The following is a 24,087-nucleotide window of genomic DNA, read 5'->3' on the forward strand; positions in this document are numbered from 1 at the left end:
CTCACACCAAGCGCTGCAAGCAAATTGTCACCAACCCAGGAGTGGAGGTGTCTGAAGAAGTGGCGCGGTGCTTTAGATCACATATGACATTTTCCCAAGTCTCATCGACACGACACATGATGTCCCAACAGGTGGCTGGAGAGAGATTTAATTAGATTTAATTAGCATGTTTGCATCACGACTGTCTGTCTGGTCGCTGTAAAACCCAATATTCTCTCCATGACCAAAAGTATGTGCACACGTGCTCGTCAAACGTCTCATTCCAAAATCATGGACATTAATATGGAGTTGGTCCCCCCTTATCTGCTATAACAACCTACACTATTCTGGGATGGCTTTCCACAAGATGTTGGAACATTGCTGCGGTGACTTGTGAGGTCGAGCACTGACGTTAGGCGATTAGGCCTGGCTCGCAGTTGCCGTTCCAATTTATCCCAAAGGTGTTCGATGGGGTTGGGGTCAGGGCTCTGTGCAGGCCAGTCAAGTCCTTCCACACAGATCTCAACAAACCATTTCTGTATGGACCTCGCTTTGTGTACAGAAGCATTGTCATGCTGAAACAGGAAATGGCCTTCCCCAAACTGTTGCCACAAAGTTGGAAGCACAGAATTGTCTAGAATGTCACTGTATTCTGTAGCTAACGGGCCGAACCATGAAAAACAGCGCCAGACCATTGTTCCTCCTCCACCAAACTTAACAATTGACACTTAGCATTCGGGCAGGTAGCGTTCGCCTGGCATCCACGTTACCCAGATTCATCAGTCGAACTGTCAGATGTTGAAGCGTGATTCGTCACTCCAGAAAACGCGTTTCCACTGCACCCGAGTCCAAAGGCAGGGCAAGCTTTACGCCACTCCAGCAGACGCTTGGCACTGCGCATGGTGATCTTAAGCTTGTGTGCTGCTGCTCGGCCATGGAAACCCATTTCAAGAAGCTCCCTACGAACAGTTATTGGAGTTACTGAAACAGCCAAATAAACTCATTTGAAGGGGTGTGTCCACATACTTTTGTAAATATAGTGTATGAACTCAGCAACCCCAAGCGCGCACACACACACACACACACACACACACACACACACACACACACACACACACACACCTAGTTAAATAAATAATAAACCCACACCTAATTAGGACAGTCATAGCAAAACCGCCATGGATATATTCTGAAAAATAGTCCTTGAATCTGGCCAACGTTATCTCAGGATCCACTTTGATGAATTAATAAACACACAGTGAATGGGAAGATGTTATTCATTCATTCACCCCCTCTTATCAAAATAACTCTGTCTGACGCAGGTATTGTGTATAAACTACCGTTCAAAGGTTTGGGGTCACTTAGTATTTCTGATCAATTTGATGTTATTTTAATGGACAAAAAAATGTGCTTTTCTTTCAAAAACAAGGACATTTCTAAGTGACCCCAAACTTTTGAACGGTAGTATATACAAAGCATCTCTGAGGAGGAGTGCTGATTAAGGAGCAGGTCCCCACTCCTATTCATTAACTGATCCTGGCTCAGCACTGCTACTCTAAGATCCTTTGTGAATACGGGCCCAAGACTAGCAGAGAGAACTATCACCCAGGTAACTGTAATGTCATTAACCTCTTAAGTCGACCCTCTACTTTTTCGAGCATTCTGTTAAAAATCGCGCAACATTTCAGCGCCCTGCTACTCATGCCAGGAATATAGTATATGCGTATGATTAGTATGTGTGGATAGAAAACACTCAGACGTTTATAAAACTGGTTAAATCACGGCTGTGACTATAACAGAACGTGCGTTTCATCGAAAAGTGCAGGAAAATCTGATCACTGAAAATGGAAAAAAATATCCATGCGCCACTGCAACCGATTGATAAAGGTGAACCAGATTAAATGGGGCCGAGGTTGCAATACCTACAGCTTCCACACGATGTCAACAGTCTTGTCATTTGCCTAGGCTTTGTTTCTTGGTCAAACGAAGAAGAGACAGCCCATTTCTTCAGGTCTCGGACCGGATATTTTGGTTGAGATTTACCCGGACATTATTTCCAGACGTACAGCTATTGAATATACATCGCCTAGTGATCAATTTGATCGCTTATTAACGTTTACTAATACCTAAAGTTGCATTACAAAAGTATTTCGAAGTGTTTTGTGAAAGTTTATCGTCAACTTTTTTAATTTTAAAAAATGACGTTACGTTCTAAAACGCTATTTTTTTCCGTTGATCACACACTCTTCATATATCGATATCTAGGCTATATATGGACAGATTTAATCGGAAAAAAAGACCCAATAGTGATGTTTATGGGACATATAGGAGTGCCAACAAAGAAGATGGTCAAAGGTAATGAATGTTTTATATTTTATTTGTGCGGTTTGTGTAGCGCCGACTATGCTAATTATTTTGTTTACGTCCCCTGCGGGTCTTTTGGCGTGTTACATGCTATCAGATAATAGCTTCTCATGCTTTCGCCGAAAAGCATTTTAAAAATCTGACTTGTTGCCTGGATTCACAACGAGTGTAGCTTTAATTCAATACCCTACATGTGTATTTTAATGAACGTTTGAGTTTTAACGAGTGCTATTAGCATTTAGCGTAGCGCATTTGCATTTCCAGATGTCTAGATGGGACGCCTGCGTGTCAGGTAGGAGCAAGAGGTTAAAGCAGGGCATGACTCTGACCTCCACTGGGATTTGTCTCCTGGGGAGGTATTAGTGTGCTTGTGGAGTTCCTAAAGAGGCACTGGGGTGTGTGTGGGTGTCCCGGATCAGATGGTGCCCTCCTGGACCCCGCAGACCCCTCGTCCTCTCCCTCTCCCCCATGATGAAGCTGGGCTGGGGGTGAGGCACAGCAGAGCTCTGTCTGCCAGGGGAGGTCTAGAACATCTCCATGGGGGGATTCTTGCATAGGCTCCACAGACACAACACCTTAGGCAGAAATGGGAAGTTAACATGATTGACAGGAAATGACATCAGACACAGGGCAGAAGCTGTGGCATGATGATGCTGGTAACACCAGAGTTATGGATTTGATTCTTCACATGGTATTCCATCCCCACAATATTTATATCCAACAGTTACAATAATGATACATTAAAAAGATCAATCATTCAAGACATGTTCATGAAGTTGGTAAAAGTATTATAAAAAGGCAATACTATTGTTCAGAGAACATCGGTAGAATAAACTCTGGTAATCTTTACCAGAGGGATTCTATAGTTTAAGGATACAGTTGAAGTTCACTTAGGTTGGAGTCATTAAAACTTGTTTTGCAGCCACTCTAAAAATTTCTTGCAAACATACTATAGTTGTGGCAAGTCGGTTAGGACGTCTACTTTGTGCATGACACAAGTCATTTTTCCAACGATTGTTTACAGACAGATTATTTCACTTATAATTCACTGTATCACAATTCCAGTGGGTCAGAAGTTTACATACACTAAGTTGAATGTGCCTTTAAACAGCTTGGAAAATTCCAGAAAAGGATGTCATGGCTTTAGAAGCTTCTGATAGGCTAATTGACATCATTTGAGTCAACTGGAGGTGTACCTGTGGATATATTTCAAGGTCTACCTTCAAACTCAGTGCCTCTTTGCTTGATATCATGGGAAAATCAAAGGAAATCAGCCAAGACCTCAGAAAAAAAATTGTAGACCTCCACAAGTCTGGTTCATCCTTGGGAGCAATTCCCAAATGCCTGAAGGTACCACGTTCATCTGTACAAACAATAGTACGCAAGTATAAACACCATGGGACCATGCAGCCATCATACTGCTCAGGAAGGAGACGCATTCTGTCTCCAAGAGATGAACGTACTTTGGTGCGAAAAGTGCAAATCAATCCCAGAACAACAGCAAAGGACCCTGGGAAAATGCTGGAGGAAACAGGTACAAAAGTATCTATATCTGCAATAAAAAACGAGTCCTATATCGACATAACCGGAAAGGCCGCTCATCAAGGAGAAGCCACTGCTCCAAATCTGCCATAAAAAAGCCAGACTATGGTTTGCAACTGCACATGGGGACAAAGATCATACTTTTTGGAGAAATGTCCTCTGGTCTGATGAAACAAAAATAGAACTGTTTGGCCATAATGACCATTGTTATGTTTGGAGGAAAAAGGGGGAGGCTTGCAAGCCGAAGAACACCATATCAACCATGAAGCAAGGGGGTGGCAGCATCATGTTGTGGGGGTGCTTTGCTGCAGGACGGACTGGTGCACTTTCTTCCAAATGGACAATGACCCCAAGCATACTTCCAAAGTTGTGGCAAAATGGCTTAAGGACAACAAAGTCAAGGTATTGGAGTGGCCATCACAAAGCCCTGACCTCAATCCTATAGAAGGTTTGTGGTCAGAACTGAAAAAGTGTGTGCAAGCAAGGAGGCCTAGAAACCTGACTTGGTTCCACCAGCTCTGTCAGGAGAAATGGACCAAAATTCACCCAACGTATTGTGGGAATCTTGTGGAAGGCTACCCGAAACGTTTGACCCAAGTTAAACAATTTAAAGACAATGCTACCAAATACTAATTGAGTGTATGTAAACTTCTGACCCACTGGGAATGTGATGAAAGAAATAAAAGCTGAAATAAATCCTTCTCTCTACTATTATTCTGACATGTCACATTCCTAAAATGAAGTGGTGATCCTAACTGACCTAAGACAGAGAATTTTTACTATGATTAAATGTCAGGAATTGTGAAAAACAGAGTTTACATTTATTTGGCTAAGGTGTATGTAAACTTCCCGAATTCAACTGTAAATACTGAACACGTTCCTATTTCAACAGGTGAAACAATGTGATTGACACAATATGAAGGCACGTCATAGAGATACAATGCCTCCGGGAGACATTACAGTATTTTTGATATATCTTTTACATTTATTTAACTAGGCAAGTCAGTCAAGAACAAATTCTTATTTTCAATGACAGCCTAGGAACAGTGGGTTAACTGCCTTGTTCAGGGGAAGAACGACAGATTTTCACCTCGTTAGCTAGGGGATTCAAGCTTGCAACCTTTCAATTACTCGTCCAACGCTCTGACCACTAGGCTACCTGCCGCCCCTGACGAAGGAAGAGAATGACAACAACTATCCTCACCATCCTCCATCCTCACCAGAGACCCCCTCTGCCCAACAAATCCAAACCTCTGCAGGCTCCTCCAAGACTATGATTCATTCCACCCATTAGAAGAATTGTTTCCTTACACATTAGATGACATCCAACATTAAAAGGATGGGTAACCGCAGAGAACAGTGCACTTCTACTTCGATCACACAGTGTCACACCAATGAAATGCATCACTCAATGGCCCTTTTGATCTTTGGCAATAATGGACTGTATCGTAAGTAGCTAAGGGGAGTGATAGTGTGTAATGCAGCGTTCCCAAACTCAGTCCTCGGGATCCCTCGGGGTGCACGTTTTGTTGTTTTGCCCTAGCACTACACAGCTGATTCAAACGATCAAAGCTTGATGATTAGTTGATTATTTGAATCAGCTGTGTAGTGCCAGGGCAAAACAACTAAACGTGCACCCCGAGGGATCCCGAGGACTGAGTTTAGGAAACCCTGGCGTAGTGGATGTGAAAGTATAGGTAGAGGCTCTGTGTTTCTGTGTATACGAATACAAGTGCACCGTACTCTATTTGCTGACATGGCTAGGCCTAGTTCTGGCGAAAAAGCCGCTAGGGAACTACACGTAACATGTAACTGCATGTGGCGTTGCTTCTGAAATGTTTGCTATTCATTATTCCAGGGTAGAGTGAGTGAAATTGTGCGATTACAGGCAGAACCCCCTTTACGATCCGTGTGGGCACACGCACAAAGCACTCGAAGGCAAAGCAGATTAAGCACTGCCTTCGCCATATCCGGAACTAATGCTGCTCTGATCTAAGGCATCCCATTCAGTCTTGGCAGATTCTCTCGGTCTACGCGAAGGAATCTGCCCACGGGAGGTTGTAGGGGTGGTAATGTGGATGGACGCAAGCGAGATTGTTATGAGGGAAGGAACTCAACTCACCATGGTAGATGATGAGGATATGCACCAGGAATGTTAGCATTGCAGACAGGATCCTGCAGAGATAGAGAGAGAGAGGAGGAAGAGGGAACGGGAGCGAGCGAGGGAGGGAGGGAGAGATAAAATGTTTAAAATGTTCTGTAAGTGATTAGAGATGGTATGGGGAGGAATTTAGAGAGGGAAGGGGGATCAGGAAAGATGTACAGGTGAATAAAAAGAGAAATGGATGAATAAAAAAAGACAAGTTAGAGAACATGCGATAAAAGAGAGAGACAGAGAGATAGATGAAGAGAGGAAAGCAGAGAGAGTCCTGTCAACCCAATGCTAACTCAACCCAAAACTAGTTTCACAGGAGAACAGGAGAGTGTTTTACAGTAGGTACTAAAGTCAGCAGTGTCACTGAGCTTCATCAGGGCCTTTAGTCACAACGTTGAGTCACTGATGTGTCCTTCCTGTCCGGTTTTGCATCCCCTCGTGCGGTGGGAGAGATCTTTGTGGGCTATACTCGGCCTTGTCTCAGGGTCTGTTGATATCCCTTTGGCAAAGTGGGTGGGGTTATATACTGCCTGGTTGGCCCTGTCCGGGAGTATCTTTGGACGGGGCCACAGTTTCCCCGAGTACCTATGCTGTAATAGTCTATGTGCCAGGGGGCTGGGATCAGTCTGTCCTGTCTGGTGTAATTCTCCTGTCTTATCTGGTGTCCTGTGTGATCTTCGGTATGCTTCCTCTAATTCTCCCATCTCTCTCTCGCTCTCTCTCCCTTCCCGGAGGACCTGAGCCTCAGGACTACCTGGCCTGACGACTTCTGGCTGTTCCTGTCTCCAGTCCACCTGGTCGTGCTGCCTGTTGTCCTGCCTGTGGCTATAGAACCGTAATCTTGTCCCGGACCTGCTGTTTCGACCCTCTTCCTCTCTCTCCCTCCAACTCTCTCGCTCTACTCTACCACTGAATAGTCGGCTATGAAAAGCCAACTGACATTTACTCCTGACGTGCTGACCTGTTGCACCCTCTACAACTACTGTGATTATTATTTCACCCTGCTGGTCATCTATGAACATTTGACCGGACACCCCTCAGAGCCTCGTTCCTCTCTCTAAGTTTCTTCCTAGGTTCCTGGCTTTCAAGGGAGTTTTTCCTAGCCACATTGCTTCTACATCTGCATTGCTTGCTCTTTTGGGTTTTAGTCTGGGTTTCTGTATAAAGCACTTTGTGACATCTGCTGATGTAAAAAGAGCTTTATAAATACATTTGATTGATTGATTGATTGATTGACCACACCACGACCACAGTATTCCACAGTATTCTGCTGTAAAGGCCTGGGTGTTGCCCACAATCATACTTACATTGTCTTCATGAGTTAGTTGGCGAGCATGGCCTCCACTACAGTTGTGATGACTCTCACTGAGGAGAGAGCAAAGGTAGAGAGGACCTAAGGGACTATTTGGGAAGACACAACACATTTTACATTTGAGTAATTTAGCAGACCGACTGATCAAGAGTGACTTACAGTTTGTGCATTGATCTTAAAGGAAAAATCCACACAAAAAAAATCATATGACGCAAAACGCATCAAAACTTGACTGCTGACATGCAAAATGTTTTGGGACCGTATCAACAGTGGACCAATGAAAACATACCAAAGGATCGTTTTTGAGTGGATTTTTAGTCTGTACTTTAGTAAATAATGTTGATTTAAAAATGACATGTCACTGCGACTCAGATAATAACAACAACAATAAGAAATAATAAAGAAATAAGAAATAAAGAATAAGAAATAAGTAAATATAATATGAATATGAATATATGAATATATGAATATGAGCATAAAGTAAATGGCTCAGTAGAATAGAATAAACATTTTAGCATCAGTATAATACAGGAATCACAATTAATTGTCCAATATTTACTTGTGTTTTGGGGAAGGGAAGGGATGATTGGGGAGGAAGTGTTTGAATTGTGCAGTATTTAGCAATCATAACAAGAGTCTGGTAGCAGAAGTTGTGATGTGTGTGTAGCATGAATGTATGTGTCTGTGTGTGTGGATATGTGTTCGTCTGTGTGGGTGTGTGGGTATGTGCGTGAGTGAGTGCATGTGCGTTAAGGTAATGAGAATCAGAGCAGGTGGTCAGTCCAGTTCAAGTGTTCAGCAGTCTGATGGCTAGTACAATAGATATAAACTGTCTCTGAGCATGTTGGTATGAGACCTCATGCTCCGAAACAGTCTGCCTGACAGTAAGTGAGTGAACAGCTCGTGGCTGGGGTGTGTGGGTTCCTTTAAGATGCTGCGGGTCAGGCACCATTTCGAGTAGACGTCCTGGATGGGTGGGAGCTCGGTCCCAGTGATGTACTGGGCTGTCTACACCACACAATGGAGGGCCTTGAGGTCGTGAACATAGAAATTCCCATATCAGGCCGTGATGCAACTGGTCAGGACACTCTCGATGGTGCAGCAAAAGTATTTGGAGATGACCCAGGGTGGCACGCCTTAGGAAGTAGAGACGCTGTTGCACCCACTTTGTCCACGTCAAGTCCTCTGTGATGTGGACGGCGAGGAACTTAATATTTCTGACTCTCTACTAGAGGTCGACCGATTAATCTGCATGGGTGATTAATTAGGGCCGATTTTAAGGGTTCATAACAATCGGTAATCTGCCTTTTGGGATGCCGATTATGGCCGATTACATTGCAATCCACGAGGAAACTGTGTGGCAGGCTGACCACCTGTTACGCGAATGCAACGTCAAAAGGACCTTGTGGCTAATGGCATGTTATACGTTATAATGTTTAAAAAAACGATCAATCTTCGCATAATCACCAGTTAACTACACATGGTTATATTACTAGGCTAACTAGCTTGTCCTGCGTTGCATATAATCAATGTGGTGCCTGTTAATTTATCATCGAATCACAGTCTAATTCAACTTCACCAAACGGTGTTGATTTAACAAAAGCGCATTTGTGGAAAAAAGCTCATTCGTTGCACAAATGTACCCAACCATAAACATCAATGCCTTTCTTAAAATCAATACACAGAAGTATATTTTTTACACCTGCATATTTAGTTAAAATAAATGCATGTTAGCAGGCAATATTAACTAGGGAAATTTTGTCACTTCTCTTGCGTTCAGTGCAAGCAGAGTCAGGGTATAAGCAGCAGTTTGGGCCGCCTGGCTCGTTGCAAACTGTGTTTCTTCCTAACAAAGACCGCAATTAATTTGCCAGATATTACATAATTATGACATACCACTGAAGGTTGTGAAATGTAACAGCAATATTTAGACTTAGGGTTGCCACCTGTTCAACACAATACCGAATGGTTCCGTATTTCACTGAAAGGATTTGACCATATTAATGACCAAAGGCTCGTACTTCTGTGTGTTTATTACAATTAAGTATATGATTTGATATTTGATAGAGCAGTCTGACTGAGCGGTGGTAGGCAGCAGCAGGCTTGTAAGCATTCATTCAAACAGCACTTTACTGCATTTGCCGAGCAGCTCTTAGCAACGCTTGAAGCACAGCGCTGTTTATGACTTCAAGCCTATCAACTCCCGAGATTAGGCTGACAATACTAAAGTGCCTATGAGCACATCCAATAGTCAAAGGTATATGAAATACAAATGGTATAGCGGGAAATAGTTGACGTGTCATAATTCCTATAACTGCAACCTAAAACTTCTTACCTGGGAATACTGAAGAACTGGGAATATTGAACCACCAGCTTTCATATGTTCTCGTGTTCTGGGCAAGGAACTTAAACGTTAGCTTTTTTACATGGCACATATTGCACTTTTACTTTCCAACACTGTTTTTAAATTATTTAAACCAAATTGAACATGTTTCATTATTTATTTTAGGTAAATAGATGTTATTTGTGTATTATATTAAGTTTAAATAAAAGGGTTCATGTACATTCAGTATTGTTGTAATTGTCATTATTACAAATATATAAAAATTGGCCGATTAATCGGTATCGGCTTTTTTTGGGTCCTCAAATAATCGGTATCGGCGTTGAAAAATCATAATCGGTTGACCTCTACTCTCTACAGCAATCCTGTTGATGTGGATCAGGGCATGTTCCACCCTCTGCTTCCTGAAGTCAACAATCAACTCCTTTGTTTTGCTGACATTGAGGGCGAGGTAGTTGTCCTGGCTTCACAATGCCAGTTCACTTACCTCCTCCCTATAGACTGACTCATCGTTTTTGGTTATCAGCCCTACAACCGTGGTGTCGTCATCAAACTTGATGATGGAGTTGGTGCTGTGCAAAGCAACAAGAGTTGTGGGCGACAAGGGAGTACAGCAGACGGCTGAGGACACACCCCTGGCGGGGCCCTGGTAAGAGTCAGTGTGGAGGAGGTGTTGTTGCCAATCCTCACAGCTTATGGTCCAATATTCACAGTTTATGGTCTGCCCGTCAGGAATTCCAGGATCCAGCTGCAGAGGGTGGAGTCAAGTCCCAGGGCTCTGAGCTTGGTGTCATGCTTGGAGGGAACAATAGTGTTGAATTCTGAACCGAAGTCAATGAACAGCATTCTCACATAGGTGTTCCTCTTGTCCAGATGTGTTACCGCCGTGTGAAAAGCGATGGAAATGGCATCTTCCGTGGATCTGTTGGATAGGTAGGCAAATTGGAGTGGGTCCAATTTGCTTTGCTTCCTGCTGAGTGCCTCAACAACAGTCTGAGAGGCGCCTTCCATTTAGTTTCTAGTGTTTCCATCAACGCCTGGATTGTGTTGAGGGGTACCGTGTCTGAAAGGTAGGCACGGGAGGCAAGGCAGGCACGGGAGGCAAGTATTAAGAAAGGAAAACATCTCAATAAACACCATTATAAGAACAGTGGAAGTCGGTGCCGTTAAAGATGAGGGAGGATGATTCTTTTTTTATGACCATGGCCTTGTTTCTAATACAGCATATTGGATGACAGTCATTCATATTCCATTCACCCAGCTCGATGTAACATCGACAGATTTAGGCTACTACATGATACTAAAATGTTCCCTATACCCATGATGTTATTGCTACAACCTAGCCTATGAATAACATTTTACAACGTACTGTGGGTACAGAGGTGGAGAGAAATTTGAGTGCTCAAGGAGCCAGACATTGGAACATTCAATACCGCCTGGCACAATCTTGCCTGCATCGAGCTGATCTAGGGTGTAATCATTAGTCCAACAGTTGCAAACAAGAGTTTCTATTGGACAATTTTGTTCTGTTTGCTTCCATTTAAGAAATGCTTTTCAACAGAATCAGTGGAATGAATACACCCCGGATCACACGTTTACACAGTTCACTTTCGTAGCAGCCACGTTCAAACAGCATGATCCCTTTGATCGTTGGACAATACCTTCGCGCATCTACGCACCCTCCTCCTCTCACCGTTTCCCTTCACTTGTGGACTTAACACAACACATCAGCTGTCTGTGTCCGGTAAAAATAACTTTCCAAGTCAAAACGTCTTAAGCGCTAACCGCGACATACAGCCTACATCAATGTCACCATATTAGTCAAAACGTCATATCTTAAACGCTAACCGCTACATACAGCCTACATCAATGTCACCATATTAGTCAAAACGTCATATCTTAAACGCTAACCGCTACATACAGCCTACATCAATGTCACCATATTAGTCAAAACGTCATATCTTAAACGCTAACCGCTACATACAGCCTACATCAATGTCACCATATTAGTCAAAACGTCATATCTTAAACGCTAACCGCTACATACAGCCTACATCAATGTCACCATATTAGCTAACGTCAAGTCAACATACAGTTGAAGTCGGAAGTTTATATACACTTTAGCCAAATACATTTAAACTCAGTTTTTCACAATCCCTGACATTTAATCCTTGTAAAAATTCCCTGTTTTAGCTCAGTTTGGATCACCACTTTATTTTAAGAATATGAAATGTCAGAATAATAGTAAAGAGAATAATTTATTTCAGCTTTTATTTATTTCATCACATTCCCAGTGGGTCAGAAGTTTACATACACTCAATTAGTATTTGGTAGCATTGCCTTTAAATTGTTTAACTTGGGTCAAACCTTTCGGGTAGCCTTCCACAAGCTTCCCACAATACGTTGGGTGAATTTTGGTCCATTTCTCCTGACAGAGATGGTGTAACTGAGTCAGGTTTGTAGGCCTCAAATTGTCTGTAGGATTGAGGTCAGGGCTTTGTGATGACCATTCCAATACCTTGACTTTGTTGTCCTTAAGCCATGCATGGGGTCATTGTCCATTTGGAAGACCCATTTGCAACCAAGCTTTAACTTCTTGATTGATGTCTTGAGATGTTGCTTCAATATATCCACATAATTTTCTTTCCTCATGATGCATTCTATTTTGTGAAGTGCACCAGTCCCTGCTGCAGCAAAGCACCCCCTCAACATGATGCTGCCACCCCTCTGCTTCATGGTTGGGATGGTGTTCTTCGGGTTGCAAGCCTCCCCCTTTTTCCTCCCAACATAACGATGGTCATTTTGGCCAAGCAGTTCTATTTTTGTTTCATCAGACCAGAGGACATTTCTCCAAAAAGTACGATTTTGTCCCCATCTGCAGTTGCAAATCATAGTCTGGCTTTTTTATGGCGGTTTTGAAGCAGAGGCTTCAGAGGCTTCTTCCTTACTGAGCGGCCTTTCAGTTTATGTCGATATAGGACTCGTTTTACTGTGGATATAGATACTCTTGTACCTGTTTCTCACATCTTCACAATGCCCTTTGATGTTGTTCTGGAATTTATTTGCACTTTTCACACTAATGTACATTCAACTCTAGGAGACAGAACGCGTCTCCTTCCTGAGCGGTATGACGGCTGCATGGTCCCATGGTGTTTATACTTGCGTACTATTGTTTGTACAGATGATTGTGGTACCTTCAGGTGTTTGGAAATTGCTCCCAAATATGAACCAGACTTGTGGAGGTCTCAATTATTTTTATGAGGTATTGGCTGATGTATTTAGATTTTCCCATGATGTGAAGAGGCATTTAGTTTGAAGGTAGGCCTTGAAATACATCCACAGGTACACCTCCAATTGACTCAAATGATGTCAATTAGCCTATCAGAAAATTCTAAAGCCATGACATAATTTTATGGAATTTTCCAAGCTGTTTAAAAGCACAGTCAACTTACTGTATGTAAGTAAACTTCTGACTCACTGTGTCATAGCATTCGCAAACTGTTTGCAGTGTTTTCGGGACCAATGCGACATACAGCCTAATTAATTAGATGTTAGTGGCAACAAATGGTGTAAAAACATTCAGCAGCATGTTTTCAGTATGTAGCGTGAGATAGGCTACGCATTTTGTCCGACCTTCGTCTGTGTGAATTTGTATGTAGGGGAAATGCTTTTTACAGTCACGGCGCAGCATATGATGAGCCCGTCATCAGACTACCTCAACAAGCACATCCAAATGGTAAATGTAAATGGATTGTTGTGTGTGGTTTACTTTGTCTTTTCTGAAGCTAAGGTGATCACAGAGCTAGGCCTACTCTACCCACTTAGTAATTGAGAAGGTGTTTTCACCTGGTCTAGGAACCTGATTCCCATACCAAACATCAATAGCCTCCTTCCCTTAGCATGCAAGTTCATGAAAATGACTCCAAACATGAACACAGATTAATGACTGCATCCATTCATTCATTGGTTCTCTGGATCAAAACAATAACATCCCAGGTTACAATACAGTACGATGGACAGCTGCCCAGCTCTACCAAGTGACCACCTGCAGATGAGAGCTGAGTGGCCTAATCCTAAACCATCCATAGGAATGACTTGTGTTACTGAACGATAACAATCAGGCCTAGGTGTTATTCAGTGAGATATAACAAACTGTGTGTGTGCGTGTGTGTATGCGTGCGTGCGTGTGTTATATCAAACGACAATCAGCATAATGATGAAAAGGAAGCACTGGGCACGATCAGGCTCTACATTAAAAACAAAAGTGAATCCTTTGAATGACAACCCGTGCTGGTGCACACAAGCCTCATGCCTCATTTTCATTAGATCACATATCAAAACAAGTTGTACTCTGCAAGTGACAATAACAAGATATGACAGTAGGCCTATCACAAATAATCAAATTACCAGAAAAGTAATGAATGTTAATCTAGATTTGTGGCCCACATTGGAATAGGCACCTCATGCATATTTACGCATAGACCGCTGGCCAAATCAAATCTCTCAAATCTAATTTTGGTTGCTGATTGAATTTCATCCAGAGCCAGAATGTCAGTGTAGATTAACCTATAAAGGTGTGAAGCCTGATTTTTGTCACACAAATCTCAGCCTCTCAATTGCATGCCCCTGGGAGTATAGCTTGATAACCTACTCCGCCAAGCCAGTGAGTCACAGTGTAATCTTGGTTTCTCACAAGTAAAACTCTCTGGAATTTTGCCACTTCCCAATTAGTCAAGGCGTTGAACCAGTTCCAAACTCTGTGTTCTGGGGCTTGCATCACCGGGAGGAAATCCTGGTTGATTTCTCAACTCAAGCAGTTCCCTCCTCTCAAGGGACTTCCAAGACATTCTTTACGCATGGAGGAACTGACCACAGATTCCCTGTACCTCAGTGGCGTGTATTCATGGATGCCAAAACATTAAATAATGTCTCTTTTTCGTCTCTCTGTGTTTCATAATTTTCGAACCAGGGTCTGTAGTGACACCTCTAGCACTGAGATGCAGTGCCTTAGACCACTGAACCAGGGTCTGTAGTGACACCTCTAGCACTGAGATGCAGTGCCTTAGACCACTGAACCAGGGTCTGTAGTGACACCTCTAGCACTGAGATGCAGTGCCTTAGACCACTGAACCAGGGTCTGTAGTGACACCTCTAGCACTGAGATGCAGTGCCTTAGACCACTGAACCAGGGTCTGTAGTGACACCTCTAGCACTGAGATGCAGTGTCTAGCTACAAAGGCCTCTTTCCTAAATTAGCAATGGATGGAGATGGGATTTGAACTTTACTTGGTTTTACTTAATTCTCCGTGCTGGCCGATGATTATACTGCCAATTTTGACAGCGATTCTTGCCTGAGAGGATGGAAGTTCAATATGTGGCTAGATGTAGTAGATGAATGTTAACTACCTGGCTCATCGTTGCCCATGAAAGGAAGTTAGGCTAGCGAGCAAGCATTTTAGCCAGGTAGCCTAGGACAACTAAAAATAAAAGCGTGTACTATATGACAGTCATAGACCGTTTTGGCAACATGAAAGAGAGGAGGATGGCATTGGCTTCTCTACAAGTAGGTTGAGTCAACATGTTTTTTCTACTTGCAAGCACACACACACACACACACACACACACACACACACACACACACACACACACACACACACACACACACACACACACAGAAATCAGTACCATGGACATATTCATCATATTTAGCTTATGTTGATTGGACTCAATTATGTTTGGTATCTTTTAGTTGTCACTGTATTAGACTAAGCAGAGGGTGAGTTGATGATGTTGAAATGTTAAAGTTGAAATGGTGCTGAAATATTGGAGGCAGCTCCCGTTTTCTTTGCGACTTGCGGCAGCCTAACTCTCCATGGTTCTAAATCAATAGTTAATTAGTAGTCTGAAAAAAATGTCGGAAAGGTGAACTTGCTTGACCATGCTGTAAGTCATGTGACTGTTTGTTACATGCAATATGCTTTGTGGACTTCACCGGACAGATGTTGCTCTCCGGTTTTGTGATGAAACACAGGTTGAATTTATTCTGCCAATGTGTCTTACTTGTCTCAGCCTAAAGCCTATATATCACAAGGTATATGAACTAGCAGGTTATAGAGCAAAACAACACAACTATCACAACATGGGTTGTAATAAGTAATAAGGCAAAATGTATGGTTATTCAGACAGTTCAATGTAATATCAATAGGTTTAGGCTACGACATGATACTCTAATTTTCTCTACGTCCCTCATGAGGTTGCTACAACCTAACCTATGAATAACATTTTACAACGTAGGTGCGTGGAGAGAAATGTGAGTAATCAAGGTGACAGACAGTGACATATTCAATACCGCCTCGCACAATCCTGCCTGCATCTACTGTGGCTGATCTAGGTTGTATTCATTAGTCCAACAGTTGCAAACCAGACTTTCTGTTGGACCAATTCAGTTATGTTTATCGCCGTTTTGTTCTGTTTGCTTCCGTTTAAGGAAGGTATTTCAACCGAATCGACAGAATGAATACACCCCTGATCACACGCAGGAACAGTTCGCTTTAATATCAGGATGTGCCGGAAAGTCGGACAAAACGAGTATCGTCACAGATATGGGACATTTTCTGGAGTATTAGATCCGAGTATTTTTTGTAATTATCCGTGATCTGGGGGCGAAAAGTTATTTTTGGGTGCCAGCAAGCATCTTTCTCATGTCAGTCAGTCAGTCTGAGTTTCTGAACCACACCGTACTGTCTTTGAGTCATTCATGTACGGTCTAAATAACTAAACTGGCTAGTTTGCCTGTCTGTAAAGAGAAGGGCGGGCTGTACGTTGATCCTGCTGCTCTGATTGGATAGAGTGAAGTTGTATTTCTCTGTCCACTAAAGCATCATAAATTCACCCGATCGCTTTTCCTTGCATGTTTTCAGTCTTATCATTTACAATGCTGCTTCCTGTTACTATGATAAATCACATGGCAAGGATGTTGCTGTCAAGCTATCATCGTGCATAATATCTAACAAGTGGTGCAAGGGTACCGAAAAAAATATGAAACTAATGCGCATTCTAACTGAGTGACAGCAAACGTGTTAGCCCGCTGATTGGCACACAGACACAGACAAACACACCCACCCTTCTACACACTGCTATGTGTTTTGCGGAAAAAACACAAGCGCTTTAATGTGCTCCTAATCTGCAAAAGAAATGCACATTAGGAGCACATTAAAGCCCTTCTATTTTTTCCGATCATCCGATCCGCCTATCAACTGTCAATTTACAGATACGATTATGAATACGAGTATCGCCATGTCTGCACAACCTTACATTCATAGCAGCCACATACAAACAGCATGATCCCTGTAAGCTTGGATAATGCCTCCTCGCATCTATGCTCTCTCCTCCTCTCACCTTTTCCCTTCGCTTGTGGACTTCAGTGCACAGCAGCAGCCTGTGACCAGGCGGGGAAAAAATGTACAAGCCAAACCTTCATATTATAACCATTACACAAGCCTACATCTTTGTCACCATATTAGCTAACGTCAAGTCAACATAGCTACTAGAACTAACGCGTTAGTAAACCAATCAGCATGCAGTACAGTGTACAGTTAGCAAGCAGTTTAGCAGTTACACCACAGGCCCCGATGACAATAAGCATGTCAGTTCATGCTGCAAGAGCTCTGATAGGTTGGAGGATGTCCTCCGGAAGTTGTCATAATTACTGTATATGTCTATGGAAGGTGGTGAGAACCACAAGCCTCCTAGGTTTTGTATTGAAGTCAATGTATCCAAAGGAGGTCGGAAACTAGCTGTCCTCCGGGTGCCACCCTACAGAGTGCTGCTGAGGCTACTGTTGACCTTCATTGCAAAACAGTGTGTTTTAATAAATTATTTGGTGACGTGAATATATTTAGTATAGTTCTATCTAAAAAGGTTAACTTTTAACGTTTCACTATTACACCATTTTTTATAAAAACTAACTTTCTTCCAAAATTAAGGAAAAGCAAGAGAGAGAGAGATATATTTGGTTGTATTTGTTTTTACTTTCACTTTGACTTAGCTAGCAGATGCAGCTTTCTAGTTTAGCCTACTCAAACACCTGGCTAAAACAGAGATGGATGCTATATTAGCTAGCCTACTCAAACACCTGGCTAAAACAGAGATGGATGCTATATTAGCTAGCCTACTCAAACACCTGGCTAAAACAGAGATGGATGCTATATTAGCTAGCCTACTCAAACACCTGGCTAAAACAGAGATGGATGCTATATTAGCTAGCTGGCTATGGCTATCCAACACTGGAACTCTTCCAAGTCAAGATAAGCTTTTGGTTTTATTAATTTATTGCCACCGGGGCCCGCCAGTGCAACTGCTAAACTGATTTCTGACCGTACACTGTAATGCATGATTGTTGCATGTTAACTAACACATTAGTTCAAGTAGCTATGTTGACTATGACGTTAATATGGTGACAACGATGTAGGCTATGTGTAGCAGTTAGCGGTCATGATATGGCTTATAAAGGTTTTACAGTCTGGTCACAGACAGCTGATTTGTCGTGCACTGAAGTCCACAAGCGAAGAGAAAAAGTGAGAGGAGAGGGCGTGATCATGCTGTTTTTTTATGTGGCTGCTATGACTTTGTCCAATGGAAAGTCTCCTTTTCAACTTTTGGACTAATGATTACACCCTAAATCAGTTAGATGTGCACCTACGTTGTAAACTTTCATTCATTGGCTAGGTTGTAGCAACCTCATGATGAGTATCATGTAGTAGCCTAAACCTATCGATGTTACATTGAACTGGGTGAATGGAATATAAATGAGAGTCATCGGCAACGACTGCCACTGCCACTGACACACACACACACACACACACACACACACACACACACACACACACACACACACACACACACACACACACACACACACACACACACACACACACACACACACACACACACACACACACACACACACACACACACACACACACACACACACCACAACTGCTGCTGCCAGTCTCTTGTTATGATCGATAAATATTGCACAATTTAAACACATGCTCCCCAATCCCCCCTTCCTCTAAATATGAGAGGGTGACACAACAGTAGTTGGCTTGATTACCAACAACGATGACATAGCCTACAGGGAGGAGGTGGGGGCTCTAGGAGTGTGGTGCCAGGAAAACAACCTCTCACTCAACGTCAACAAAACTAAGGAGATGATAGTGGACTACAGGAAACAGCAGAGGGAGCCCCCACCCCCATCCATATCAACGAGACCGCAGTGGAGAAGGTGGAAAGCTTCAAGTTCCTCGGCGTACATATCACTTCCAAACTGAAATGGTCCACCCACATAGACAGTGTGGTGAAGAAGGCGCAACAGAGCTTCTTCAACCTCAGGAGGCAAAAGAAATTTGGCTTGTCACCTAAAACCCTGACAAACGTTTACAGATGCACAATTGAGAGCATCATGTCGGGCTGTATCACCGCCTGGTACCGCAAACTGCACCACCCACAACCGCAAAGCTTTCCAGTGGGTGGTGCGGTCTGCCCAACGCATTACCGGGGACAAAATTCCTGCCCTCCTGGACACCTACAGCACCCAATGCCATAGGAAAGCCAAAAAGATCATCAAGGACACCAACCACCCGAGCCACTGCCTGTTCACCCCGCTATCATCCAGAAGGTGAGGTCAGTACAGGTGCATCAAAGCTGGGACCGAGAGAATGAAAAACAGCTTCTATCTCAAGGCCATCAGACTGCTAAACAGCCACCACTAGCACATGAGAGGCTATAGGAGATGCCTATAGACATAGATTAGGAATCTCTGGCCACTTTTAGCAATAGATCACTAGCCACTTTAATCATGTTTCCATATCTAGCATTACTCATCTCATACGCATAAACTGAACTCCACAATATTCTGTTATCTTAGTCACTTTTAAATTGTGTTTACATATTGCATCACCCATCTCATATGACCAATACATTTGATTTGAAGATAAGATTAAAAATGGTGCATTCCTGTATTATACTTATGCTAAAAATGTTCATTCTACTGAGATATTTACTTTGTTTATGTTTTATTATTTATTATTATTGTCGAGAATGAACCTGCAAGTAAACAACTCGTGGACGTGTATACCATGTGTATCCCGTACATACGACTAATAAAAATTCAAACTTGAAATTGCAAATGGCTATAAGAGTTTGTTTAACTTGCAATCTTTAACCAGAAATACATATAGGCCTATGCATATATAGGCTATAGACAAACAGCCTGGATAAATGAGAAGACTCAAACAAAGGCATTTGTTTAAACACTTTATAGATAAGCAGAAACAAATCTGCAGTAGCCTTTCTTCCCAGTTGAGAGACTTCAAGAGAGATCAAGATGAGGATCCGCTTGCGTTCTCACACCTGGACCACAAATATTCATGGCATGTTGTGGTGATCTTGAGAGTTGCGGATAGTTGTCTAGGCTATATCTCACAAAAAAAAATGTCAAAGTGAAAAATAATTGATAGTTTTCCTTACTTGATATCTTGGTTCCTCTCTGAATCGCCACTGTCCCGCACAGTAACCGCTTGTTATCCGGTCCGCGAATCACTAGGGTACAAATACCGAAGTTTGAGTCTTTATAAGTAGCCAATAGTTTGCCTCGATCTATCACAAATACACATGAGAGATAATACGTTACTTTGTTATAGACTGTATAAAAAAGAACGGTTTTAACATTGTTGGAAGGCAGCTACAGTTCCTTATCATTCAAGTCCAGTGTGTCTCACCAGAGCTGTCCCCTATACCCGATATGAAGGTTACTGAAAGGCGCCACAACGAACGCTCTACTCTATTTGGAGAAGGGAGTGGCGTGAGCCAATACCGTCACCGGAACTATCCCGCACCAAATAATAACACTTGCAATACGCATTAAAAGCACTATTATAATAAAAAACATGTTCAATACCACATAACATTATTAACAAATCACAATTAAGTAGAAATTTGCCTAATACAAATACAACGTATTAATATAATTTTTCCCCATAGGCATTTACAATAACATAATCATTAAAAACGGGAACAATTATCATGAAATTGCTTATGAGTAGGATGTCACATTATTAAAATGGAAAGAGGTTAATTGTGTTTAGGCCTATATTTACCTTACATCCGTGGAGTGATCTCATCCTCAAGGTGATGTCATAGGACAATTTCATAGCTGATTCATGGAGAGTTTGTAGCCTCAGTAAACATTTCGTGTTTTGTGTAGTTAATGGGTAGCTGAAAGCTATAGTCTACACGTGTAATTCATGGTAGTTGTGTTAGTCTAACTGGCATATAGTAGACAGGAATAATAATTCATATTTGACCATATTTTTCGAAAGGGATGCCTGCTTATGGACTAATGTTTACCACCCTGAGGTGATAGTTCTTTATCACAGTATTCTATAATATTAATCATATTCCCTTGAAATTCCCTTCAAATCTTCTCCCAAAAACAACCTGGGGGATAGCTATTGTAGCTATTATTGTCGGATGAAGCATAAACCGAAGGATTTCATTGATGTTTGCGTCACCCAAAACAAAGATCAGGGAAGAAGAAGCAAGGACACCAGCCTCCAGGCTCTGTTGTACTGTTCTCTGCAAAATAACAAGAGACAACCCTTCCTGGAATTGAAAAATGAACCTCGCACTATGGAGGTGGATAGCTGATTGATTATATTTGAGTACGCATTCCTTGCTTTCACCGAAGTAGAATTTCAGTCCTGAGCAACCTGAACAACCCATTTAAAATCTGTCCATCCCAGACCCAGTAGTGTCACGGGATCCGAAAGTAAATAGACAGACAGGGTGTATATCAGGGTCTCAATGCCTGGCATGAATGGACAGTCCCAGCCGTTCTGATTTAAAGTGAGGACAGAGGGTTCTGTCCCAACTCCTCTCTCAAAGAGCCACTGCAGTTGGTCAGATAGATTTCTCATCAGTGTTGAAGTCCTGAAACTAGTTTCTCTCGCCATTGTAACTGGCCAAAAGCACAGTGTAGACTACAGATCAAAGGAGAGGGAAGAAGTTCCCACAGCCTAAAGTATGAAGCTTATCTCTTCAATCTCATATGATCTCCGTATACTAATTCTTCAGATTAGAAACATATTTATTTGATCAAACAGGTGTTTTATTATACTTTTTATTAGACAGAAACTATTCTGAACAGTGCATCTTCTCACAGTGTACGCACACACAAACACCCCACAAACACCCCCCTTGAAGTAGTGGTCCCCCCCCTTGAAGTATTGGTCCCCCCACGATGCTTCGTGGGTGACCGTTGTCTGTGTGCAGAGAGTAGGGCGAGGGGCGCGGGGACGGACTAAAGTTATACTGTTACACAAACATAATAAATATCAGATCACATGACAAATGTACATAATAGGTAATATGTATATCAGGGTAAATAGGTATCCTACCTCTACCTGGTCCTCTGTGAGGCATTAAAGGCATTAGATACTACATGTGGATAATAATAATTGGTCACTAATTCCCTGGGTGATTCAGTATGAGAGGCACACAGCCAAAGCAGAGGTAGGTGTTTATTCCCTGACAGAGATGACAGTCTGCTTTATCAGTGAAACACAGTGTGACGCTTGGAGCCTAGTCCTTGTGTAACAAAAGACTGTTTTGCATGTAAGGACACAAAACAATTTTTTCACCTTTTCACAAAATCTTCTAAATGTTTTCCTTGTCTAACAGTCAGCAGATGTGGTTGCATTGTAAAGTTTGACTTTGACAGATTTTTGTTGTCAGGTAATGTGTGTGTGTGTGTGTGTGTGTGTGTGTGTGTGTGTGTGTGTGTGTGTGTGTGTGTGTGTGTGTGTGTGTGTGTTTCAAGATTCTACGTTTATTCGCGACATGCACAGGATACAACAGGTGTAAAACAGTACAGTGAAATTCTTACTTGAGAGCTCTTGCAGTGATGATAATAATAAAACATTTTTTTAAAACTAAACACACACTGGCCTACACACAATACCTACCCCATGATGTCCAAGTAGAATGAAGTTTTTATACATTTTTTCTAATTCATTAATTATTCATGCTTACCAAGACGATATTGAATGTTCCTCAGTGGCCTAGTCATAGTTTTGACTTAAATGGGCTTAAATATCTATGGCAAGACTCGCAAATGGCTGTCTAGCAAAGATCAACAACCAACTTGACAGAGCTTAAAGAATTTTTAAAAGAATAATGTACAAATATTGTACAATCCAGGTATGCAGATCTCTGTCATTTCTGCCCCCTGGTATCACCTCCTGGTAAGGCAACTGCACTGCATGCGACCGCAGGGCTCTCCAGAAGGTGGTGCGGTCTGCCCAACGCATCACCAGGGGCACACGAACTGCCCTCAAGGACAGCTATAGCACACGATGTCACAGGAAGGCCAAAAAGATCATCAAGGTGCATCAAAGCTGGGACCGAGAGACTGAAAAACAGCTTCTATCTCAAGGCCATGTGACTGTTAAACAGCCATCACTAACATTGAGTGGCTGCTGCCAACATACAGACTCAATCTCTAGCCACTTTAATAATGAATAATTGATGTAATAAATGTATCACTAGTCACTCAAACAATGCCACTTTATATAATGTTTACATACCCTACATTACTCATCTCATATGCATATACTGTACACGATACCATCTACTGCATCTTTCCTATGCCGTTCGTCCATCGCTCATCCATATATTTATATGTACATATTCTTAATCATATTCTTAATCATTCCTTTACACTAGTGTGTATAAGGTAGTTGAGAAATTGTTAGATTACTTGTTAGATATTACTGCACGGCTGGAACTAGAAGCACAAGCATTTCACTACACTCGCATTGACATCTGCTAACTCTGTATATGTGATAAAATTGGATTTGATTTGGGTGGTGGACCATTCTTGATACACACAGGAAACTATTGTACATGATATACCCAGCAGCATTGCAAACCGGTGCACCTGTACTTACTACCATACCCCGTTCAAAGGCACATAAATATTTTGTCTTGCCCATTTACCCTCTGAACAGTACACAAACTCATAGCAACACCATCATCCCAGAAACCCTAGACCCACTCCAACTTGCATACCGCCCCAACAGATCCACGGATGATGCAATCTCCATTGCACTCCACACTGTCCTTTCCATCCTGGACAAAAGGAACACCTACATGAGAATGCTGTTCATTGACTACAGCTCAGCGTTCCCACCATAGTGCCCTCAAAGCTCATCACTAAGCTAAGGACACCTGGACTAAACACCTCCCTCTGCAAAAACGGGCCGCCCCCCAGGTGGTAAGGGTAGGCAACAACACATCTGCCACACTGATCCTCAACACGCGGGGGCATCTCAG

At 42.3% G+C, this 24,087-nt stretch overlaps 1 protein-coding gene across 2 annotated transcripts in view; it reads right to left on the minus strand.

Annotated features, from left to right (window-relative positions):
- Positions 1-20,489, minus strand: part of LOC118358620 (leptin receptor-like) — an 80,742-nt gene extending 60,253 nt beyond the window's left edge. Inside the window, exons 1-5 of one of the 2 annotated variants that reach the window (XM_052480090.1) lie at positions 20,224-20,489; positions 7,348-7,405; positions 6,008-6,060; positions 2,673-2,918; positions 6-135 (exon numbers count right to left, since the gene is read on the minus strand). In XM_052480090.1, the coding sequence (XP_052336050.1) occupies positions 6-135; positions 2,673-2,918; positions 6,008-6,060; positions 7,348-7,358 (440 nt within the window). In that variant the 5' untranslated portion in view covers positions 7,359-7,405; positions 20,224-20,489. Of the gene's footprint in view, positions 1-5; positions 136-2,672; positions 2,919-6,007; positions 6,061-7,347; positions 7,442-20,223 lie in introns of both variants that reach the window. The other variant, XM_052480091.1, reaches the window with a different exon arrangement.
- Positions 20,490-24,087: the final 3,598 nt, after the last annotated feature.

This window comes from Oncorhynchus keta, chromosome 26, assembly GCF_023373465.1.
Source record: "Oncorhynchus keta strain PuntledgeMale-10-30-2019 chromosome 26, Oket_V2, whole genome shotgun sequence".
NCBI lineage: Eukaryota > Metazoa > Chordata > Actinopteri > Salmoniformes > Salmonidae > Oncorhynchus > Oncorhynchus keta.